This window comes from Neofelis nebulosa, chromosome 4 (genome assembly GCF_028018385.1).
Source record: "Neofelis nebulosa isolate mNeoNeb1 chromosome 4, mNeoNeb1.pri, whole genome shotgun sequence".
NCBI classification, from domain to species: Eukaryota; Metazoa; Chordata; class Mammalia; order Carnivora; family Felidae; genus Neofelis; species Neofelis nebulosa.
In genome coordinates this window covers 72,318,754-72,344,492 of record NC_080785.1, presented here as the reverse complement: position 1 = coordinate 72,344,492, position 25,739 = coordinate 72,318,754, and the positions used below count along the sequence as shown (strand labels likewise).

Here is a 25,739-nt window from a genome sequence, read left to right as displayed (position 1 = left end):
AGTTCAGGGTATACCAAGAACTTGTAGCTGGGGAGTTGATGAAGGCTAATGAGTCAGAAAAGCTCATGATGAGTGATGAATAAATGAGAGCAAGAGGAAGATGATTCTGGTTACAGGAACAACATAAGCAAAGATCCTGAGCCAAGAGGAATTTGGCTGAACTGAAAGCAAGAGAGTGTGGCCAGAGGACAGAAAGCTAGGGAGAAATGGGAGATGACATTAGAGGGTGGTGGGCACTGGCCACATCAAGTAGGACCAAAGATGTTGGGTTTTATCTTCAAATTGATGAGATACCACTGAAGGGTTAATAAAAATAGAGATGTAAATAGAGATGTAAAAAGAGAGATCTTTATAAAAGATAATGACTGCATATATAGAATCTATTAAAGAGGAGAGTGTGGCAGTTTTAAAGTATGTTTACAGGGGCGCCTGGGTGGCGCAGTCGGTTAAGCGTCCGACTTCAGCCAGGTCACGATCTCGTGGTCCGTGAGTTCGAGCCCCGCGTCAGGCTCTGGGCCGATGGCTCGGAGCCTGGAGCCTGTTTCCGATTCTGTGTCTCCCTCTCTCTCTGCCCCTCCCCCGTTCATGCTCTGTCTCTCTCTGTCCCAAAAATAAATAAAAAATGTTGAAAAAAAAAATTAAAAAAAAAAATAAAAAAATAAAGTATGTTTACAAATTCTTTGATATTCCTTGCTTCAGGAAATGGAGTTTAATTTTTCCTTCCCTTGAATGTGGGAAGGGCTTAGTGGCAGTACTTTTTAAAAAAAAATTATTATTTTTTAATTTTTTAACAATGTTTATTTTTGAGAGAGAAAAAGACAGAGCGTGAGCAGGGGAGGGGCAGAGAGAGAGGGAGACACAGAATCTGAAGGAGGCTCCAGGCTCTGGGCTGTCACCACAGAGCCCAACGTGGGGCTTGAGAGCTCACGAACCATGAGATCATGACCTGAGCTGAAGTTGGAAACTTAAGCGACTAAGCCACCCAGGCACCCCAACACTCCTTTTAAATAGGACATGATAGGTTTGATGGTATAAAACTTCTAAGGCTAGGTCAAAAAAGACAATGTGACCTTTACCACCCCTCTTTAATCACTTGCTCTGGAGGAAGCCAGCTGCGATATTGTGGGGGAACTAAGACCTTCTGGTAAGAAACTGAGCACTTTGTGCCATGAGTTGTGTGAGGGGGCCAAATTGGGAGCATGTCCTCCAGCCCCATGCAAACTTTCAGATGATTATAGCTCCTGCCAATATTCTGACAACTTAAAGTCAGAACAAGCCTGTTTGATGGCTCCTGGACTCCTGATTCTCGGAAACTTAGATAATATTTGTCATTTTAAGCAGCCAAAGTTGGGATTGTTTGTTATGTGGCCATACCTAGCTGATATAGCAGGTAAAAACAGAAACAGTAGCAGAAAGTTCCTGTAGTAGTCAAGGCAGATGATGATAGTGCCTTGACTTAAAGTGGTTGCTGCTCAGTGCCAGCTTCCCTTCTGCTTCCCTGGAATACACCATGGAGATTAGAGCGTGACCACTAGAAAGCCAGAGATGTGGCTTTGAACCCAGGTTTTGTTACTTAGTTACAGGTGATTTTGCAAAGCCTTTCTCTTCAAATGATATTTTTATTTATATGCTGGAGCTAATAATATCACTTCTCTTTTAGCTTACATGGAGGCTCTACAAGTAAGGTCCATAGTGGAGGTTTTGAAACATAGTAACTGCTCAAACAGTTTTACTTGCCAGTTTGTTGTTATTGTTGTTTATATACATTGTAGTTTCTCCCTGCCAATCTTGTTCTTTTCTATAGAACTAATCCCCATTAAACACTGCCAAGTCGCTTTCCTCCTCAAAGTGCCTTCCCATTACTTTCAAAATAAACTTTCAGTTCTTTAGATCTGCATTGAAGGTCCTCTAATTTCTAACTTGAAAGACCATCTTGCTACCTATGTGAAACCCTGCACCATGAAAATTCATTATCTCTTCAATTAGTTTCTTTTCTTTTCTTCTTTCTTTCTTTCTGTGTTTCTTTTTTTGTGGCTTGTGATATTTGGTGAGTCACTTAATTTCACTTACCCTCAGTTTTCTTATCTGTATGTTCTGCATAATAATAGATACCTGCCCCTCCTCACTGTTCAGGGAAACCATAATAAAAGTTGTTATATTGTGACATCATTTGCAACCTCATTCTAAGCCCTAGCATGCATATTATACTTCCTGCATGCACATACAGAAAATGAAAGAGCCACCAAAGGACATCTCCCTGGACCTTTCACTAGCCATGAGGAGACACTTTAGATTTCAAGTCTGTATGGTATTAACTCACTTTCAGGACATCAAGCCCATTGGTTTCACCTCTTGTTTCCCATAACAAGTTTGAGTTGTGATGAACCACTGTTGCATGGTCAGTCATGTTTTTTTTTTTTTTTTTTTTTTTTTTTTTTTTTTTTTTTTTTTTTTGCCTGATTAACCTCAGGCAGTCTCTTGCCATTCACAGAACTATCTAAAGCAGCTGCTTCTCTATACTTAGTCACAGAGAGGATGAAGATTTCCTTCACTGGCTGGGACAACAGCGCCCCTGCAGAGATGACCTCAAGTCCCCAAACTGATCTGGACATCACGGGCCAAAGGAACCTAAGAAATGGGTATGTTGGGCACACAATGAATGTATCCTACATCTGCAGTTTTAAGTAGTGTGTGTTTACAGTAACTTCCAACTTATGTATTCTACCGTCCCTCCACTTGGCTCAAAAGTATGCGGGCATGATTTTCCACTGTCCATATTCTCTACAGATAATAATAGGAGTTATTACTTCTGGTGGAATGCTCTCCAGAGTCCAGAAGCAGTGCTTGAGACATACTTATGGGTCCCTTCCCTTTTTCCAAGCCTCCTTTAAAAGAGAAACTCCCAACAGAAACGCTCTGTAATTTGCCAGGGGCCCAGCCCAAAGTGTTTTAAACTTGACATTTTTTCTTGCTTGAGTTAGCACCGAAATACAATCATTTTCATTACGATAAAGTATGGCAGTGACTGCAATAGAATCTATGATGAGGATTTTTTTGTGGAAGTCTTTGCAACTTTTTAATGTTCATGTTTCCAAAGAGACACCGTAAGCTTCTCAGCATAATTTTGCATATGAAACCTAATTACCAGTAGCAAGTGAGTGATTTCATTGCTCTATTGCATTATCTATAGCCTTCTCACAACTATCCAAATATGAATGTCATGGGTTCTTTGTATAATACGATTTTGTGATGCAGTTGATATTTCAATGGGCTATGAACAGAAATCTTATTATTGACCGATGTAATTGAGATGCAGCACGAATTCCAGCATTTAAAAAATGTTTAAACTTTATATTGAAATAGATAATAGGAAAGTACATAAATCCTAAGTATATATCTCATCAGATTTTAATAGACACATCCCCAGCCAACTTTTGTTTTTAATTGGTTATTTCTTTGTGAATCATCAAAAACCCCCAATAATTTGATTTTATTTTTTAATTAAAAAAATTTTTTTTAATATATGAAATTTATTGTCAAATTGGTTTCCATACAACACCCAGTGCTCATCACAAAAGATGCCCTCTTCAGTACCCATCACCTACCCTCCCTCCCTCCCACCCCCCATCAACCCTCAGTTTGTTCTCAGTTTTTAAGAGTCTCTTATGTTTTGGTTCCCTCCCTCTCTAATCTATCTATCTTTCTTTCTTTTTCTTTCTTTCTTTCTTTCTTTCTTTCTTTCTTTCTTTCTTTCTTTCTTTCTTTCTTTTTTCCTTCCCCTCTCCCATGGTCTTCTGGTAAATTTTTCAGGATCCACATAAGAGTGAAAACATATGGTATCTGTCTTTCTCTGTATGGCTTATTTCACTTAGCATCACACTCTCCAGTTCCATCCACGTTGCTACAAAAGGCCATATTTCATCCTTTCTCATTGCCACGTAGTACTCCATTGTGTATATATAAACCACAATTTCTTTATCCATTCATCAGTTGATGGACCTTTAGGCTTTTTCCACAATTTGGCTAAAAACCCCCAATAATTTTAGCTTTCCCTTAGAAGTGTAGGTACCTAATCTGAAGAATGCTCATTGTGTTCTGATTTTCTTCTTAGTCACGTTTTTAAACTGCTTATACATTGGGACACCTTAATATTAGTGTGTTATAATCTAGTCATGATTATTACTGATACAGATGTTACATCTTATTGTGTACATGTGCATATTTGAGTGAGTGTGTGTACATGCATGCACACATGTGTTTTGGGTATAGAGATGGGACTGATCTGGCCAAGTATGAAATGAGATAACTTTACATATTTATGCTAAAAAAAAAGCAAGCCATTATTCTTAGTCTTTCACATAATATCTGAAAAATGAATTCACCTCAGAATATGTATATTGAGTACATAGATTCAAGTTTTGAATGTGAAAAATTACAGCGGAAGGGACCTCAGAGACCTCTTTTGAGGTGAAGAAACCAAGCCTTTTTCTTTGAGTGAGTGGCCCAAGGTCACACACTGATTTGTGGTTCACATACTTGCTTAGTATTTACTATCCAAAATACTCAACCCAAGTGTCCTATTATGATTGTTTTCTCTGTAGCAAACATTGAGAACCAGAACTCTTGCTGGCCAACACAGAGAGAGAACTCACTTCCACTTTGGAAAATGTCTCAGAAATTTCCCCTCTTCTAACAACTCAACACTCATTCTACTTACAGGGTCCTAGCTGGAGCTGCCTTATAGATAGATAGATGCTTCAGGGAAAATGTAAAAACAAAAACAAAAACAAAAACAAACAAACAAACAAAAACCCTGTAAAAACAAGATTAAAAAAAACTATTGTTTTGAATATATTTTAGATATAGCCTATAAGCTGTTTTGATCTGACCCTCAAAATGGCAATTTGGGATTCATATTGAAACAGAAAATTGGTTTTCTATCTTGGTTATCAATGAGATCATAGAACTCTGGCTATAGATATTGCTTCTGCACTGGACATGCTAATGTAACATGTGTCCACATAGTATTTCCAACCCGTTTAGGTACTCCAAGGCTGGGACACCACAAGGGAAAAATATCGTAATAACTATCATCTTCTGCCCCACTCCATATGACCTTCTACCCACCCATAAAGATGTGCTATTTGCCTAGATATAGACACACACAAAAAGCTTCCTGAAAGGGACAGGAAAGTTAATGGATTCTTTCAGATCACAAGCACACACCCAACTGGGGAGGATTTAAAATTAAGGAATAGATAGGTGCTGAAGCTTATGGCTCTTGAAACATCTAAGTTCGAGTCAATATCAGTATAATGGAAGTGCTACCTATTACCATATTTCTGAGCAATTTCCTCATCTAAATGCTTCAACAGTGCAAGCCAGGATCATTTGCTAAAAAGATGCTTGTATTTTTTACAAATATATTCTATTGGTGATGTTTCTTAAAAGTAATTATTGTTTGATTCATATCTAAATGATTATGTTGCATTTTGACTTTATTTCAAGATGCTTAAGATTGTTTCAGGAAGTAAGCAAGATATACAAGGGAGGATTTCTCTATAAATCACCAGGGTAAAGGGGATAATTTCTCTGTTATTGGGTGGATAAGAAAGTATATGAATTAGGCAGTGGGAGGATTCTGTCCCACAAATAGAATCTAATTGGAGGGTAGTGAATAGAAAAATTTTAAGTTTATTTATTTATTTTGAGAGAGAGAGAGAGAGAGAGAGAGTGCAAATGGGGGAGAGGCAGAGAGAGAAGGAGAGAGAATCTCAAGCAGGCTCCGTGCTGTCAGCACAGAAGGTGATGTGGGGCTTGAACTCATGAACCTGGAGATCATGACCTGAGTCGAAATCAAGAGTCAGGCACTTAACCAGCTGAGCCACCCCAGTGCTCCTATGGAAGCCCTGGTGTTTTATGAAGTTTTTAACTTCTGCTTGGCACATTGGACATTAGTGTCTCAAAGAAATTATTATAATATATCCTAACAGTGGCCTATTAAATCTAAATTAACTTTTGGTAAAATAAACTTGCCAAGCTCAACATCGTTTATGTAGGACAATAGACTCTGAATTTTTAAAAACTCAATTATATGGAAGCCTTTGGGAATAATGATCACTTAGGCTTATTTTGCTCTATTAGTCTTTTTTTTTCTTTAATGTTTATTTACTTTTGAGAGAGAGAGATAGTGAGAATGAGTGCAAGTTGGAGAGGGGCAGAGAGAAAGGGAGAGAGAGAATCCTAAGCAGACCCTATGCTGAGCATGGAGCTCAATCCCATGCCTGTGAAATCATGACCTGAGCTGAAATCAACAGTTGGATGCTTAAGCAACTGAGCCATCCATGCATCCCTATTAGTCTTTATTTTATAACAATTATTCACTGTAGTGATGGAAGTCATTTGCTTGTTCTCTAATAAGATTTTAATTAAACTGAGAAGTCCTCAGAGGAATCTATGAAATATTTATAAACTTACCTCTTAAATTTTACTTTGTCAAAAGTCTAGCAATAAATGGTAATTTAAAAATAACTCAAGTTTTTACTTGTGTTGGTCCAAGATCATATAAACAAATTTATGGTTTCAGCCACAATGAGTAGCTGGTATTTGACCTATCCTCTCATTTTAAATGACTGTAAAGCCGGAGAACACTTATAAAATATTATATAAAAGGCCAAGCACTTTTAAAACATATTTTATAAAAATATATGTCCTTCAACTTTTACAGCTAAATATTAAAGATATATATATGATTTAAAAACGGAGTATCTGAATATTTTTTCAAAGATGACATACAGATGGCCAACAGGTACATGACAATGTGCTCAACAGCATTAATCATCAGGGAAATGTAAATCAAAACCCCAGTGAAATATTCCATCATACCTGTTAGAATGGCTATTATCAAAAAGACTGGAAATAACAAGTGTTTGGTGAGGATATGGAGAAAAGGGAACCCAAACACACTGTTGGTGGGAATGTAAATTGTTGTGGCCCATATGGAAAACAGTATGGAAGTTGCCTCAAAAAATGAAAAATAAAATTACCAAATGATCCAACAATTCCACTTCTGGGTATTTATCTGAAGGAAATAAAAATACTAACTCAAAAAGATATCTGCATCCTCATGTTCATTGCAGGAAAAAAAATACAAAAAAAAATGTCCTTTATTTAAAAATAATGTTCTACTTAGAACAGACAGCTCACAAGCAAATGGAGACATTTGGTTTCTCTGTTGTGGTATTCTATCTTACAAGCATTTCATAAACTAATTTTTTCTGTTTCTCCTTTCCACCTTTGACTTCAGGAAGTCTAGAGCTGATGAGTGGGTGGAAACATTGTAGTGTATACCTCTCATTATCTAATAAAATCAACTGTTTTGTTAATTTCAGTCTCTAAGAATTTATTCCATTGAACTTTGAGTCAAGGAGTAACTTAGTAGACAACATCTGTGTAACAGTAGACAAAGCACATCCAGAGATAGCTGAATGCATTGGCCTCTTGAATTGGATGTTGAGCATGTCTACCAAAGTGAGGGGTTTATGTTGACTTGCTGAGGTGGAATAATTTAGGGTAGCAAAGCTAAAGCAGCAGCCCTAGAGGCAGGCTTCATTCTTGAGTGACACACACCCCTAATTTGCTAGAGGCATTAAAACCAAGGAGTAAGTGAGGTTCATCTTCCTGGAGTGTCACTTAAGTTGGAATTTTGAGGAAATAATGATTTGTTTTACACTTCAATCTCACACAGACATACTGTGAAAATGCAAAATAGACATGAACTTAAAACACAAGACTTAAAACACAAGGGAGCTTCTTTGGTGCATATCCTCAACATTCTACAGTGATCAGTGTTTATTCTAGGAAGGAAATGTATGAAAATGGAGAGTACATCCTGTCCTGTCAGGCTGGGATTCAAATTTACCTCAGCCCCCTCACTAAAGTGTTATTTTGGGGAAGTTGTATAAATGCTCTGAGATTTATTTTCTCATATTTAAAAAGAAGACACTAATATTTACCTCAAGAGTTGCCACAAATTAGAGAGGGAGTAGTGAGAACCTTGTACATACCTGGCTGGATGGTACCCTCTCCTCTCTACTCCAGCCCCCTAAAATTATGTGAAATCATTTAGGCATAAGTTGAAATGGAGGAAGAATGGGAGATCACCGTGTTTTATCACAGACTTGCATTCAAGTTTGCATCTCAAGGGTTAATTCCTTCACTACTTCTCTTGTCATGATGCTGTCATAAAAGCTGGAAAAGAGTCTACCCTGAGAACACAATGTTTGTCCCATGTATGGCTCCTGCCTAGGGAATCAGGCCTGGAGAGAGTCTTTGGTTGCTTCTGCTTTCTCAACAGTGAAGCTGAGTAAAAACAATGTTAAATTGGAAGGCTATCCTGAAGTGCTAACTTAAGTAACTCCACAAGGAGTAGGACAAGAGGGTGCATGAGGGAGCCAGCCAGGGACTCCCAGTTCTGGTGGAATAAAGGGCAGGAGGTTAGGGGACAAGTAGAAGGACTGCAGGAGACTCTCTGGAAATGTATGGGGGAGAATTTGGGGTCAGAGGATTAGCTTTTGTTCTAGGCCTCACTGGTCTCTGAGGGTAGCTTCAGTGTGGGAGAGAGGTGGAACTAAATAGTGGTAATAGGGAAGCCATCTCTAAGCAATGATGATGGGCTGTCTTCCACCTGGGGGGTTCATATACGGGTGTTTACAAGCTGGGAGTTTGTAATTTGGGGACTATTTCAAAGTTAGTATGTTCTATGGTACCTCCATTTATGCTAATTGTATAAATATGGAATCTTTCTATTAATGATTATTTACTGAATGCAAAGCACACCAAGGACAGCAAAATGAGGCAAGACCCTACTATTAACTTCATTCATTTAGCAATATTTAGCACCCACCACATACCAGGCATTGGGAATATAAAATGAAAAGTCCTGTGTTTGCCCCTCAGGATATACATTCTACCTAAGGCTGTGTATATCATAGTCATTCACTTCAAAAAAAGTCTAAGTGAAATGCATATTCTAAGTATTCATTTTTATTAATGTAAAAGCATATGTCAACCATGTTTTTTTCATCTCCTGATTTCTTAAAGGCCTAGGGACACCTCTGGCACTATTTTTAAAAAACAAAAAATACTTAAAAATTGTTTATATATATGTATACATAATCTTACATACAATTACTATATAGAATCCATATATCTATATATGATATAGATGTAATATTGGCTTGATTATATACATATATGTAAATTGTTTATATATATATAATCATGGCTTGATTCTAAATCTTTTGAATCAGAATTTCTGCTCCTGAGGCCCAGGAAGCTGATTTTTAGCAGACTCCCAGTGTGATCTTTTGTAATTAAAAATTGAGAACTATATAGTCCACTTTCTTTCTTAACATTCTCCCTTATCGTAAGATAGATGACACCAAGGACTTTAAAAGCAAAAGCAGAAGAGATCGCATCTGCCATGAAATTTCCAAATACAATCTTTCTAAGTATGTGTTGGTGCATAAACTGATTTGTTTTGACTGATTTTATCAGTGGGGCCAATCCACAAAACAGCCATGTCAATCAAAAAGTCATTTCCTTTTGTTTGTATTTTAACATTCACCAGCCTGGGGATTGTCACAGACAAAGGTCACCTGATTACATTATGGTAGCAGAGAGTTGGGTGGCTTCTGTAGGAGCCACACTGGAGACATCCATCAAAGAACTTTTCAGTGGGCCGGTCAGTGCTTAATGAAAGTGTCAGTGGCTTTCACAGAGAAGTTTATCTTGATCCCTGTTAACACTCTTGATAATAAACTTCACACTTTCTTAGATAAATGATCTTTCTAAATTTTTAAGTAGGCAAAGGTAATCAAGTCTAAGAGGACCAAGTACACTTTTGGGGAACGGAGGGGGGAATCCATAGGCCTTGTTCTCTGGCTTTGGAAAGAAAGTAAAGTAAAGCTGGAGTGTGCTGGGGCTTGAGACATGGCTTCCAGAATCAGAGAGGCTCAAATCCTGCTCTTGATCTTACCATGCTATCTTGGGCAACTTTTTCAGTGTAGTCAAGCCATAGTTTTCTCATTTGTGTAAGGAAGGAAATAATAATAACTAACATTTATTGCATATTATGTAGTGAGCATTTGACATGTACTAACTCACTGAAGCCTGACTGTAATGGAGATGATAATATGACCCCTATATTCCAGAGAACTGTAAGTTAGAACTGTAACTGGGGAATAGAAAACAACTTCATAGAGTTTTGGAGAACATTAATTGATAATATTTGGAATGCTTAGCACAGGGTGTGATGCTCATAAATGCTAAATAAAGACTACCATTAATATAAATTTATTACACCCACTTTGTTTTTTTCTTTTTAAGCCTTCTCCAATAGTTATTTGAAAATTCATAGCCTCTTTGATCTGGACCCTTGGGCCAGCAAGTTAATTAGGATGTATTATCTGAATGTATATATAGTGCCTTCCTCTTCATACTTCAAAAGAAGAGTCCAATGGATTTCTTTTCTTTTAAATTATTTTAATGTTTATTTGTTTTTGAGAGAGAGAGAGAGAGAGATAGAGACAGAGAGACAGAGCACAAGCAGGGGAGAGGCAGAGAGAGAAGGAGACACAGAATCTGAAGCAGGCTCCAGGCTCTGAGCTGTCAACAGAGAGCTCAATGTAGGGCTTGGACTCATGAACTGCGAGATGATGACCTGAGCTGAAGTCAGTTGCTTAACCAGCTGAGCCACCCAGGCACCCCAAGTCCATTGGGTTTCTAAAGTTGGTTCCAGGAGATAATACTCTTTATTTCCCCAGTATGTGATTCTGACTCATTACTCTGGGCAGGACCAGAAAGTATGCACCACCAAGGAGAGGTTTTATCCAAAATATTACTAATCAGTCATTTTAATTACTTCCAAGGGGCACCTAGTAGATGCTTTGGCTGGACTGATGCTGCACTTTGGATAATTGATTCAAATGTGAATTCCATTGTTTGGTTGCCCTCAGAAAGGCAGGGTAAGAGGCAGTGTGTCGTAGGGAAGAAACCAAATTTCTGTCAGGTACTGGGGAGAGGAGACAGAGCTGGAGCTGAAACTGTTGCCTTTCCTTCCAACTAAGAGTTGTATGATCTTGGGCAAGCTACATCAAGTACTTAAATTGGAAGTACCCCATAGGGCTACTTTGAGAAAGTAAACAAGAGAAGCTATAGAAGGCTCCTAGTATGCTGTTGGTCACATAGCAGGTACTCAATACATTACACTGAAGTATCAAGATTATTTTTATTATAAATACCAATAATGTTTTAGATACACTGGGTTGGATAAATAGCCAGTCTTATGACTGAGCAGCCAGCACAGATAGAGATTATAAAGTTATAAAATCTAGTCAAGCTGGTATAGGACTAAATAGCATACAGAAACAATTAGTTTGAGAGGCCATACTCATTTATTTTTTCTTTGATTGAACCAATAAATGTTGAGGCTTTTGTAAATTAGAAAGAAGTGGTTGTATCTAAAGACAACTCCTTCCTGGGGTGCCTGGGTGGCTCAGTCAGTTGAGCGTCCAACTTCGGCTTACACCGTGATCTCAAGGTTTGTGAGTTTGGTTCCTGCGTTGGGCTCTCTGCTATCAGCGTGGAGTCTGCTTTGGGTCCTCTGTTCTCCTCTCTCTCTGCCCCATACCCCTTTCTCAAAAATAAATAAACATTTAAAAAATCTTCTATAAAAAAAAAGACAACTCCTTTGCTATTTTTCTTTGAGAGCTTGGGATCGCTGATGCAAGACTGCTGGGTCTTGGTAGAGAGTGTTTTGAGGGTACCTACATAAAAAAATTCCTTCAGAATGGGAAGGGAATGGAAGCTGTGATCCCAAAAGTTGTGGGAGCTTGTTCTCAGACTCTTGAAATCTCTTAGGGGTGTTGACAGAACCTCAAACAGCATGCCTAGATGGTATTCCTATGGGGACTAGGCTCTTGAGCAAAGGTTCCGAGACTCAGCAGCAGTGCCAGGCCCCAAGCCTGTCATCAAATGGAAGAATTGTCATATGAGCTTCCTGTCTTACATGGTGGATTTCTCAGTGCTAACCCTTGTGGACTGAAAACCTAAGATGACTCCTTCAGGCTTTATAGACTTGATCCCCTCCTGTGATGCCATCAACCGCTCTTAAAACATTGGGGAGAGGAGGCCCTAAGATGGTCTCTGATGGTATTCCCTGCCAGCTTGGAGACTTGTGGAATAAACAAAAGATATATAATATTACTTGCACACCCAAGTGTAGAGTAAGATTCATGTTTTCTACATATGTTAATCAGACGATTGTTGAGATCCATGTTGAAATCAGAGGGAGATATTGAAGATAGAATAAAAGCTGAACTATTTGTTCCTTCTACCTTCTGCCTTCAGGAACAGCTCCATTGGGTCTCATCTGACAGCAGAGACCTATATGCTTCTGCCTGAAATCCAGGTTGTAGAACCCAGTCTGTACCTCTAGCACAATGGTTCTCAAACTTGAGCGTGCATCAGAATTACCTGGAGGGTTTGTTAAAACAAAGGTTGCTGGGCTTCACTCACAGTTTCTAATCTAGTAAGTCTAATGTTGCCAGAGAATTTTCATTTATAACAAGTTCCTAGGTGATGCTGATCCTGCCAGTTCAGGGACTCCACTCTGAAAACCAGACGTGTGGAAGAAAACCTGACAGAGGCTGGGTTTGAATTTTTATTCATCCTAATTTTTAGAGAAAATTCCTTTCTTATGTAGGATGAATTTAGCATATATTTACAATTTTGCTTCATAACACTGTCCCTTACACCCACCCGCCATGTTCCCCACTAAGCATAATTTTACAAGTTTGTTTACAGAGTTTAAAAAATTTTTAATGCCCATTTTTCACATCAGGGTTTGTGACAGCACTAGATAAAATTATGGCACTTTTTAATGCTTTTTATTTTACTGTTAACAGGAACTCTGAACTTGTATCTTTAGTAGAACTTGGGAACAGGACAAGAAAGCAGAGATTGGAAGTTGTAAGATACACACACACACATATATGACTTTTACAAAGCCATCATCTTACTTTTTTCAAATACAGCCTACCCAAGACTCTTATCTGAGTTGGTTTTAAAAAGCTATTTTGTGTGAAAAATTGTATCCAATTTTTTTCTTGCACCCTGTAGATATTCTTTCATGGACTGATGAACAGAGTATAAAATCTGTTATAGAAATTAAATAGTGTAGTGGGTAAAAGCATGGGCTTTGCTGACAGATATACCTCAGTTCGAATTTCAGTTTCTGTCCCTTCGTAAATAAGCGTGACCTCAGGCAAGTCAATTTTTCCTCTTTGAACCTCAGTTTTTTCATCAAGTAACAGAGATAATGCCTCCTCTTTGGCTTGTTGTGAGGGCTGATTTAGATGATGTGAGTAATAAGCATTCTAAATAGAAGCTATTATTATTTCTTAAAGATGATCCTTTTCTCAAACCATTTAGCCCCCCTCTACAACACCCAAATTTTAGAGTTTAAAAAGAAAAAGCCCTGTGGAAAATTAGGGAAAGGATATTCCCATACACTGGATATTAGGAGAAGGTACTATTATGAAACCACGTGGTTTTCACTTGATATGATAGAATAAGTGTATTTGCTTAGTGTTTTCTCTGTCTTCAGTGGTGGTTGCCTGAATCAACATTAGCTAAGAGAATTCACACAGTTCAAATAAATATCAGAGGGCTGGAGAGGAATTTTCTCTAGCCAAGTAGATCATGTTGGAATGCTGAGTTAACATCTATATACATGTAAATATTTGGATAATATCTCTTGCTACCAACATAGGATATTCATGGTGTAAAAGTATTTGTAGCTTAGATGAGACAAACTTGGAGAGAATGAATGAATGAATGAATGAATGAATGAATTCATATATATGTATGAATACAGTGAAAAAATATACTATGTATATTAGAATACAGTGAAATCATTGGTGCCAATTTTTATCAGCTTTTATCTTTTAAATGCAGTTCATAATATTGACTTCTCAGGCTTTATTTAATTCCATGTCATGTCCTAAATGAATCCGTTCAGATAGGGTATAGCAAATGAAAGAAAATGATGCTGGTTAATTTACGACAAAGTCAGATGTGTGTGTTAGAAAGAGCAAAGATAAAATCAATTAGCAGGCTATAGACTAGCTCACAAAATTAAAGAAGGTTTTTGACCAGGCCAGGAGGGAGCAAAAAAGCAGGAAAGCTCAGACATCCTGATGAGCAGGCTGCTTCTCTCCTGAGCAACAACTTCTTCTGTGAGTCATTCTGCTTGAGAGATAAGGGTCCACCTATCTTGTCTAGCTCAGGTCAGGTACTCACCTATTGTTAGGGGAGGGCAGGGAGCGTTGATTGACGGTTCCATTTATGCTGTGGCATGATTTCTGGTGGAGAGGGGGACTACCCTCCACCCTGACTCAAAATAGCCTACTCTTACCATACATAAAGGAATGAATGCAAAAAGAAGTGTAGGTTACTGTACAAAAAACACATAAATATACTTGTCTGCATTGCTTATATCGCATGTTCATTTAACCTGAAAGGAAAGATGCCATTGGCTTAGAGTAACGGCCAAAAGCATCTTAAAAATATACCTTTAATCCTCAGCTTATCCAAACTCATAAACCACCATACTATGCACATTGAATTGTCTAAAAGTTAATATTTAATGGAAATATCCAACATGGCAAGATAAAACTCATTAAATGGAATAATGTTCATTTGAAAGGTTAATTTATTCATACCCGATGCAATGGCTATTTTGGTGTTCACTCCTAATAGCAGCAGCAATAAAAACTTTGGCAATGCTGTTAATTTATTAAAGGCTATAGCTAGTAAATATTTAATACAGCCCCAAACATTTTAATCTCTTTTCCATTAATATTTTACCTAACAGTTTCTCTCTCACATAATCAATTTAATATTTTTAATGCTTAATATTTTAATTGGTCTTCAATTTGGAAAGATGGAATAGGAATTTAAGCTTAAGATATGAAATTGTATCTACAAGCTAAAGAAAAAGTTAAAAATATGTAAACCCCTTAGGAAATGGAAAATTACTCTATTCTAAAATGTATGCCATAAATTTTATATTAAATGAACACTGAATCATAAATGTTTCTTCTTTCACATCTTTAATATTCAACAATTATGTCTCTTCTTAATATCCTTTGGCATTAAATTTAATTGACCCTGGTTGTGTCAATTAGAAGTACTTGTATTATTTATGGATTTTTTATGAATTGTCTTTATCAGGTCTGTAGAGCTTTAGGTCACTTGCTTATTTATCACCTTGTTCATCAAATCCTCATCTTAAAATATGGGATTTTTGAAATAGCTTTTAATACCATAAAACATCTAGTCTTACTCCTATATCCTAATGTAGGATTTTCTGTAAAGGACCAGATAGTAAATATCTTAGGCTTTGTAGGCAACATACTATCTCTGTCACCTCTTCTTCTTAGCAACCTTTTAAAAATTTAAAAGCTATTCTTAGTTGAATGGCTGTGCAAAAACAAGCTGCAAGCTACATTTGACCCAGAGTCTTGGTTTGCCTACTCCTGTAATGCAGCATTTAATAAAAAGATGATACATTCAAAAGGCTATAAGATTCGTAAGTTTAAGTAGTAATTTTAAATGAACTACTGTAATAACCACCATTTAATTCAAGAAGTGGAACATTATAACCAACGCCTCAAAATCTTCCCGTGTGCCATTTCCAGAGTTAATAATATCTTTGGACATTGTTCTGAATCAATGTAGTTTTATCTTTTTCCTTTTCATTGAATTCCTTTGTAATTTGGTCAGCTTGTCAAAAAACACACATTAAGGCTCTCTTGTGTTCCAAGCACCTTACTAGGCTCCCAAGGAGCAGGTGATGAAGATACATTATGCATACATAAGGGAATAATACAAATTCAGTACTAGCTGATGGTGGCTTGAAGATGATATGGTAAGAATTGGGATATATTTTTTAAATAGTGCCATCGGACTTACTGATGGATTAAATGTGAAGTGTACATGAAAGAGAGAAATCAAGGATGACTACAGTTTTGACCTAAGCAGTTGAATAGATGGTGATGCTATGTAATAGGATGAATTTGAGAGAGGCAGATTTTATAGCAAAGCTTAATAGTTATATTTGGGATATGTTAAGTTGTATGTTTATTAGAGACCTCATTGAAAATTTAAGTAGACATTTGGATATTCAAGTCTGGAGCCACAGGACTGGATGAAATTACTGAGGGAAAGAATAGATAATGAAACTAGATAAAGAAAGGATGAGGAATGAGGAACAAGCCCTGGAGTGAAACAACTAGAAGCTTACTGAAGATGAAGAGTCAAAGGAAGATAGGCAAAACATGCCTCGTCATGTTAGGGAAAACCCTGAGCGGTGTGGAAGGGGTCTTTGAGACTTACGGAAGAAAAGAAACAGTGGTCCATCCAGGTTTAAACAAAACAAAACAAAACAAAAATTCTGAGACACTGAGAAAGCTGAACCCATTCACTTTGGCAGGATAACTTTATGACCTTGATAAAAGCCATTGCGGAAGAGTGGTGAGGATAAAACAAAAACAAATATAAAAACAAAAACCTTGGTTGTATTGAGCCAAGCTGGAATGGCAGATGCACCCTTCAAAGGAGTTTGCAGTGAAGGGCGTAAGGAAACAAGGTGATAGCTAAAGGAGACAAGAGTTAAAGGGAATTTTAGAAAAATCAGTAATATTAAATGAGCTTATGTATAATTTAAAAACAAAAGTACTTTAAGAAATATTTTAGTGATTATCACCATAAATCGGTACCGGTTATTTCATGCCACATAACCAATTACTCCAACTGGTGTAAAACAAGCATTTATTATGCGCCAATATTTTGTGGGTTGGTTTTGGATTGGTCTATACTCTACAACAGGGATTGGCAAACATTTTCTGTGAAAGGCCAAATAGCAAATATTCTAAGCTTTGCAAGCCCAGCGGTTACTGTCACAACTATGCAACCTAGTCATTACAACAGGAAAATAGCCACAGACAGTACATGAAATGAAGAAAGTGATTGTTCCATCAAGACTTTCCTTACAAAAATAGGTAGGTAGTGGGCTGGATTCGGCCCGCAAGTCCTAGTTTGCTGACTGCTGGCCCAGAATGTCTGAGACCTCATCTGGAAGATGAAGATTCAATGGGGGGGAACTTGACAGCTGGCCTGGAATGCTGCAGCTCCTCAAGCGTCTCTTTCTGCCTTGGTGTGATCTATGTGATCACTCAAGCATGGCGGCGTTGAGTTAGTTACACTTTTATTTATTTATTTAAACAATTTTTGTAATGTTTATTTATTTTTGAGAAAGAGAGAGACCCAGGGCGAGAGGGGGAGCGGCAGAGAGAGAGGGGGACAGAGAATATGAAGCAGACTCCAGGCTCTGAGCTGTCAGCACAGAGCCCAAAGCAGGGCTCGAACTCACAAGCTGTGAGATCAGGACCTGAGCTGAAGTTGGACAGTTAACTGACTGAGCCACCCAAGTGCCCTGCATTCGTTACACCTTTAAAATGCTCAGGGCTTGAAGGTGACTGTCCCAGGAAAAACTGGGAGAATCTTCCTGGCTGTTTTGAACCTAGGCTCAGAACTCATGCAGTGTCACTTCTGCCATGTGCTATTTGTTGATGTAGTGACAAAGGTCCACCCAGGTATAAGGAGAGGGAAAGGAAGGAAATGTTTGCCTCTTCCTGGGAGGAGAAAGAATTTATAGACATGTTTAAAACCCCCATACTTTCTGAGGAATAAACAAAAGGTCAAGATCCTTTTTTTTGTTTGTTTTTCTAGAAGGAAAATTTGAAATTTCATAATGGCTCAGGTGATTTCAAAATACTGGTTGAAAATGGAGAATTGTGATCATACTGTAATTTTTTAAAATTTTCTTTGGAATAGTACTTAAGAAAGAAAAGTCTCCTTGCATAATTCAGCTATGATGGTGCTTAATTGCAAGCAGACTTGGGCTGTTTTACTAAAAAGAGGACACATATAATTGGCCTCCTTATCTTTTGAATGTGTAGACTTAAAATCAGTTGATATTTTGTGGATTTGGTTGGGCCACTAAGCATAAAAATGGATATTTTACTGTTAGAAATTGTAAATAAGTTTATTTGGGCATCTGTAATAGGCCTAATAATGGCCCCAAAGATGTCAGTGTCCTGGAATCTGCAAATGATACTTTCTATGGCCAAAGGAACTTTGCAGATGCAATTTAGGATATTGAGATAGAGAAATTATCTTGGATTATTCAGATGGGCCTAAAGCACAATCACAAGTGTCCTTACATGAAAGAGGCAGAGGGAGATTTGACTAGAAGAAGGTGTAGGAGATGTGATGATGGAAGCAGGAAGTTGGAGGAATGCAAGGAAGAAGCCACAAGCCAAGGGCTGCAAGTAACCCCTCAAAGAGGGAAAAGCCAAGGGAAGGGATTTTCCCTGAGAGCCTCTGGAAGGAAACTGCCCTGCCTACACCCTGATTTTAACCTAGTGAAACTGACTTCAGACTTCTGGCCTCTAGAACTGTAAGAGAATAAATTTGTGTTATTTTAAGTCACTGAGTTGCTGGTAATATATTTTGGCAACCTTAGGAAATGAATGCCACTTTCTACAGAAGTTCATGAAACATTTGGCTGACACAGTTAATTGCACATGACATAAGTTATAGCGAGTTAGGAGTTTTCTGTAAGTCTGTGAGGGTTAAAATAAAACTGTAAATGGAGTGCTTGCTTATAGCAGTTGCTCCAAAAAATGTAAGTTAAACAAGATATATGTTAAATAAATGATTAGAAAATAGGGAACAAAAAAAAAGAAAAAAGAAAAAAGAAAAAGTAGGGGACATGGCATGGTGTGGCGTGGTGAAACCAGACAGTGAAACTTGTAAAAGCCATAAGAAAGAAAAGGCACAATGAAACAGGGTTGAAATTGAAAAGGCCCAAGGGAACAGAGAATGGAATTTCTACAGGGAGACTAAAGTACAAATCTCAGGGGCCCTTGGAGGCAGGATGAAGTTGTCATACCCCAACACTCCAGCCAAGCCCCACTGTGGGGCAGAAGGATAAGGTGGAGCATTTATTCATTCCATCCTAATGGCTCACTGTGTCCCAAGCATGGACTTTGTTTCATTCCCCAGGGGACAAAACGAGGCAGGGTTGACTCAAATACACAGGGAGGTCACAGTCTTTTTGAGTATCCTCACTAATTGAAAATTGTTTCAGTTCTTTTTAAATGGCAATATATTAAATGCCAAACTTCTAACTTTAATGATTTAGGGATACTTTTACATGATAGCTAATACAAAGCTAAAGATTAAAGGGGAAAACACATTCGGGTTCATAATACTCAGTCACCTCACCGCATCTTTGTTTACGTCTACGTCACCTGTCTCCTAGAAGCAGCAAAACAGAAGGCCCAACAGCATGGATTCTGGAGTAGGAATGCCTGGGTTTGAATCCCAGATTTGCCATTAATTAGATTGGTGACTTTGGACAACTATCACTCAACTCCCTTATCTGCAAAACAGAGAAAATAATATCTATCACAACTTCTCATAAGAATTGAAAGGGTTAATAAATGTAAAACATGAGCAGTATAGCGCATAGTAAGGGCTACATATTTGTTGAATAGTGGTATTAAAAACTTCATGAGAGGAGTTCACAAGAAAGCACATTCATTTGCACTCTGTAAATTGACAAATTTTTCCAAAGGTTAGCCATTTTCCTGCTTGATATTTTCCATGCTTTCTTTCTAAGAGTCCCCATGATGAATTTCCACTTACCATTCAACAAATGCCCACAGAGCTCAGGCCTGTGAAAGCCAGTGAACCCATATGTTGCAAACGAGTGTCAGTAATGGCGACAGTTAGGGTTTCACAATCTGTGAGAAGAAAGCTCACAAATGCAATCGGAAATGAGGCACTTCTTATGCCACTTCTAAATCACTTCAAACTCTTTCAGACTATAATAAAGTGCTGGGGGTGTGAATCATAGTTTTTGCCTCAAGGTGGAGAAGTAAAAATCTTACTGGCTTTGTCAGTCTGGCAGAACTGCATTCAAATCCTGACCCAGTCCTTACTAACTACATAATAGGCAGTTTAGTTAAACTTTCTTAATCTAAAAGGGGCACTTTGGCTGAGTTCTAAAATATACATATACATGCAACCCAATAATTCAGCAAATGATAACTATCCTTTGCTAAGTTATGATAACTTATCCTTGGCTAAGCAGCAATAGACTGTATATCGTTTGGGTGTTCAGAAGTTGGAGTATCTAGGAATCAGGTAACACATTTGTACATATGTATTTTTCAGTGAGGAAACAAAAGGAGTGCTACTTCAAGCCTGTCTTTTGGAAGCTTTTATTGGCCAAAGTTTTCTGTCTTTACTTTTGTTTAGCCTTTTAGAAGTTGATAGCATTCAGGCATTTCCTTTGGCAAATCTGGCACAGGCTAAAGAGAAAGGACATAAATATTTTTCAGTCTCTCTAGTGAAAGTGGATGTGCAACATATGTGGCTAGTCAGATACCACTTTCCAGTAACAAGGTCCCAGGCACCGGTTTCAGAAGACTTTATTCCCTGCTTCCCCCATGACTAACCCCAGAGGAGGAACTGACTCTGCAAATAGCTGGAATCATAGTTATTCTCTTCATTTCCTGTATGACCCTCCAAACCCCCCACCCCCACGCACACGCAGACACACAAATAATCCCACAGCCACATCAATGTCAGGGTCCTGGATTTATTTTGCTCTCAAGGAAACTGATGCCTGGGAGAAAGAGTTTTTTGTCTTTCAAAATTTGGCTGCTTCTTCCTAAATGAGACCGCTTTTTAGAAAGATTTTCATGGTATCAGGTTAGTTATCTAAAAATACTGTGATTTCACTCTAGATATAGAAGAAATGGGAAAAGGGCTAAATTAAGATGATGTACTATTGAACATCTCATTTTTTATTACTTTATTTATTCCGTGATAAGAACTGTCTGTAAGCTGGTGGTACAAATCACTGTAGGACAAGCATTATTACCCGTATTTTACAAATAAAACAGAAAAGACCCAGAGAGGTTAAAGGATTTGTCTGTGGTCACAAAGCTTTTTAGTAGCCAACCCAAAATAAGAACTGAGGACTTGGGATTGCAAGTTCTGGACTGTTTTTCTTTGCCATGTGCTCTTGGTAATTAACATGATCAAAATCTACTTAGAGGTTAGTAGGTACAACAAAATAAATAATTGTTCCTTTTGTTTGGTGAGTTTGTTTTGACCCAGATATTAAATTTCCTCAAGTCCCACTATCTTTAGTTATGTCTATTCTAACTTTTTGTTTTTGTTTTTGACAATATTTATGGCTTTTAGACTGTTGATTTGTATTTAGGAAGATAGCTTTGGTAACTACCAAACAGGAAGTCATCCAGGTCAGTCTGGGACATTTGTGGAAGCAAGGCTAGCTAATGACTTCAGATATGCAAAGAATAAAGGGAGACCAAATGATTTGGTTTACTCTTTGGTTTTTCCCACTCTTTTTAGACCCAATATAGATCCCATCTGTAAAGGTCAGAGATACATCCTTCCTGCCTCTTTCAGCCTGTTTCTTTCCAACAGCATAGTCTCCTCACCATAATTCACTCTTCTTCATTCTTGTCTTGTTCTATTGAATAAGGGATATTTCCTTTAGTCTTGTTCTAATATCTCAAGATCAAAACTGATATAAACTGGCGAATGACCTGGGTCCAAAGTTCTCGTGAGTCATTCCCTAAGACTAAAGAAAGGATAACATAGATATAGCTATTAATCTCCTTTACAGTCCAGGTAAGAGGCTACTGACACCTCAGAATGGTAGGTAAATAGGAAAGCAAATGAGGAATCTTGAAGAATTCTAAATTCCCAAAGCAATGTCACTGTATTCTTCTATCTCTTCCCTTAAGTCTGTCCCAGGGGGGAAAATGTATCCTTGTCAGCATTACAACATTACAATAAAAATTACAGTAATTTCCATCCCATGAAAGAAAGACTTGGGAGACAGAACATTGCCACACAATCTGGGGAGACTTTGTTTAGTAGTTGGTTGTTTATTGTTTTGCTTGGAAGTCTGAGATGGGTGGTAAGGGGGTGAATGAATGAACAGTAACGTCATAAATTATCCTGTGATTGTAACTGATTATGATAAACCTTCTCAAGGAGTCTGAATTCCCCAGGGAACTTTGCCCAGGATTTCTCAATTCTTTTGTGATACCATTGAAAAATGGTGACTTGGATAAAAGAACTCAAGAGCTACACGCAACTCTGTATGCTCTTCGGGATGCAGCTGTATTCTTATTTTGCTAAACGTGGTGGATATTTAAGAAACCCCAGCCCCATGACAAGGGTTTTGAATTTGTTTTCACTATTTGTACCTCATGATATGGTATGGAGATTGGGGAAATAATCCTTTAATAATGAGCCAGAGCTGGACTGATAGAAACATACTCTCGACCCTGATTGGTGAAGCCAGAGAGAGATGTCATTTCCTAAGAAACAGATAATAAGAGAGATTTAGAAAGCAGTTGCAGAATGAAGAGCAGAGAAGTGATGATGATTATTAAGAAAAAAGAGGGACATTGGGACTAGAGACATAGAGGAAGACCTGGATAGTGATTATAGACATCTACTAATAAGGAAAGAGGGTCCAGTGGCTAAAAAGGAAGAAGTAGTTTGGATTTCATCTGTTTGTACCTACAGACTAATTAGCAAGGACCCACCTGTCCCAGGGACCAGACTTAAAAGAAGTAAAGTTGGCGTGGTAGAAAAGAAATCTGAGTTATTAGTTAAAGTATATCCAGCTAAATTATGCACCTAAGCTATTTGTAACTCATTTACTTGGGTATATATTTTATAGATAACATATTCATATGTAGTAAAAAAAAGATCTTGTACTATAAACTGTAGTTGTGATTTGAATGACTTGCCTGAGCAGGATGTGGAAGAGGATCCTGTGTCTCTTGATGGCAGCCCCCAGGTCAGTCTAAAAAGAAATAAAATGTCTTGAATTTTGGTTTGCATTAATAGAAGGGATTCAAAGTAAACACAGGGTCTCCTCTCTGAGGGGAGTATTGTTAATTTATTGTTAATTTAGTATCAATGCCTTCTTCTAAAGATGCTATAAATTGAGGACCCTCTAATGTTTTTTTTAACCCATGGGTGTTAAAGAGTAAACTGTTACAAATCAAACTCAGTCGTGCTCTTGATAACGTTGTGGTTATAAGACTAATTTTTGCATAGAGAGTGGTATAAAACTCACATTTTCTTCCTCACAAGTTGGATTGATTCTTTAAAACGATAGCAAGAAAAATCATGAAAAGTAGCCCAAATACTCATTCCTTTATCTAATGTCTCATTGCTTAGCAATTTTCTTCACTGTCATTTTTCAGTGGGAAAATACCTAAAATTTATCTACTGAAATTCAACTGAACAGAGTAATTTAAAACAAATCAATAGGCATACTAATAATAAGGTAAACATTCAAATGCAATACAGCATTTGTTTCTAATTACCACTTCATCAAGTCCCAGTTACAAATTAAGTCTCTTTATTTCAATTAACAATTTAATGGTGCTTTAGAGAGATAAAGAATGTTTTAAAAAGAAACCAAACCTCTGATAAAGCACACCCAATTTTCTCCCAAAAGAAGACATGGCAAAAGCATCAAGCTATGAGAAAAAGCCTGGGATAGATGATTTGTGGAATGTACTGTCCACCACAGCTAGGAGATGTAGATAATGTTCATTTTGTGTGTTTTATGTTTATTTATTTTTGAGAGAGAGGGAGAGACAGAGCATGAGCAGGGGAGGAGCAGAGAGAGAGAGGGAGACACAGAATCTGAAACAGGCTGACAGCACTGAGCTGTCAGCACAGAGCCTGACGCTGGGCTCGAACTCACGAGCTATGAGATCATGACCTGAGCCGAAGTCAGACGCTCAGCCAACTGAGCCACCCAGGTGCACTCATTTTGTTTGTTTCATTTGCCAGGACCTTCTCTCCTATTCTGTACACGTCTCTTCTGATATCCTATATGGGGGAAAGGCCAGCTAACTAGCTATGCATCTACCTAACAAATATTATTGAGCACCTGTTTTGTGCCAGGCACTTAAGTGCCAGGTCATGAGGATTCAGTGATGAACAAGACCTAGTTCCTTCTCTTAGGAACTTCTCTTGTTTAATGGTAGAGACAGATATAATAGTCATAGTGTAATGTGTCTAAGACAGTAACTGAATAAGAAGAACTATAATGAAGATTGATGAATTCATTTAAAGTGTTATAGCATTTCATCCAGAGGTTTTTAAATGGACAGGGGAATATTTCTTCTCTCTCTCTCTCTCTCTCTCTCTCTCTCTCTCTCTGTCTCTCTCTCTCTCACACACACACACACACACACACACACACACTGCTGCTATGGGTGAAATTCCAGGTGTATGTAGTAAAGTTGGTGATATATTGATACTCATGTAGGGACCCACAAACTCTGTCTATAACAGTGAGCTTATTACAAATGTTAATTCCAATTCTTGGCTGGATAAAGCCATAGAATGTTAGAGCTTCAAGAAATTACTGAGTACATTTAATTGACTCATTTTATGGAGAAGAAACTGAGACCTAGAGGAACTAAGTCATTTGCTCAAGAAGACAAAGATAATCATTGGAAGTCAACATTAGAGATAAGCTCTCCTAATCCTTAGTACAACATGTTGGAGATCCTTTGTTTTTACTCACAATGCTGGCATTTGCTTGTCATTATCTAAGTTGACCTTTCTACAAACTCAGTATCCATAACTCTTATTCTGTCTGCTATGATGATGATGAAACCTTCCGTGTCAGCAGCCACATCTGCTAAATGAAGTTATTACTTTTCATTAAAAACTTTTTTAACATTTATTTATTTATTTTTGAGAGAGAGTGAGCAAGCAAACACGGGGGCATGGAGCAAGGGCAGAGAGAGAGGGAGAGAAAGAGAATCCCAAGCAGGCTCCACATTGTGAGCTCAATACGGGGTTCAAACTCATGAACTGTGTATCGTGACCTGAACTGAAGTCAGATGCTTAACTGACCTAGCCATAGAATGTTAGAGCCACCCAGTTGCCCCGGTACTTTGCATTTTTAAAATAAGATTTAGAAGGAACAGAGAAACTCAAGATAGAAAGCCATTCTGAAAATTCTTAAGTAATGTCTTGTAGCTTTTTTTGAAGGATGTCATTAACCTAAAATAAATGTCTGCTGGGCTTGTATTGGTTAATACATATTTTGTCTGATTCATGGATAGTGTATAAGTTTCCTGTGATCACTATAGCAAATTATCACAAACTTGGTGGCTTAAAACAATAGAGATTTATTCTCTCATAGTTGTAGAGGCCACAAATTTGAAGTCAGTATTGCCGGGCTACAATCAAAATACTGGCAGTGCCCACCACTGACTATTGGGGAAAATAGGGTACTTGACACTTCCAGCTTTTGGTAACTTTTACTATTCGTTGGCTTGTGGCTAAATCACTCCAGTCTCTTTCTCTGCGTAATACTGCTTTCTCCTCTTCTCTGTCTCCCTCTTGTTAGGACATATGTGAATGCCCTTAGGACCCACCTAGGTAATGCAGGATTATCTCCCCATTTCAAGATCTTCTGCTTAACCACATCTTCAAAGCCCTTGTTTGCCAATAAG

The 25,739-nt window shown here is 37.8% G+C and overlaps 1 protein-coding gene across 1 annotated transcript in view; it reads left to right on the top strand.

Moving 5' to 3' along the window:
- Nucleotides 1-2,189: 2,189 nt before the first annotated feature.
- Nucleotides 2,190-25,739, top strand: part of LOC131508557 (uncharacterized) — a 255,107-nt gene continuing 231,557 nt past the window's right edge. The window contains exons 1-2 of the mRNA XM_058723555.1: nt 2,190-2,398; nt 2,525-2,639. Coding sequence (XP_058579538.1) covers nt 2,536-2,639 — 104 coding nt within the window. The 5' untranslated portion in view covers nt 2,190-2,398; nt 2,525-2,535. The remainder of the gene's footprint in view (nt 2,399-2,524; nt 2,640-25,739) is intronic.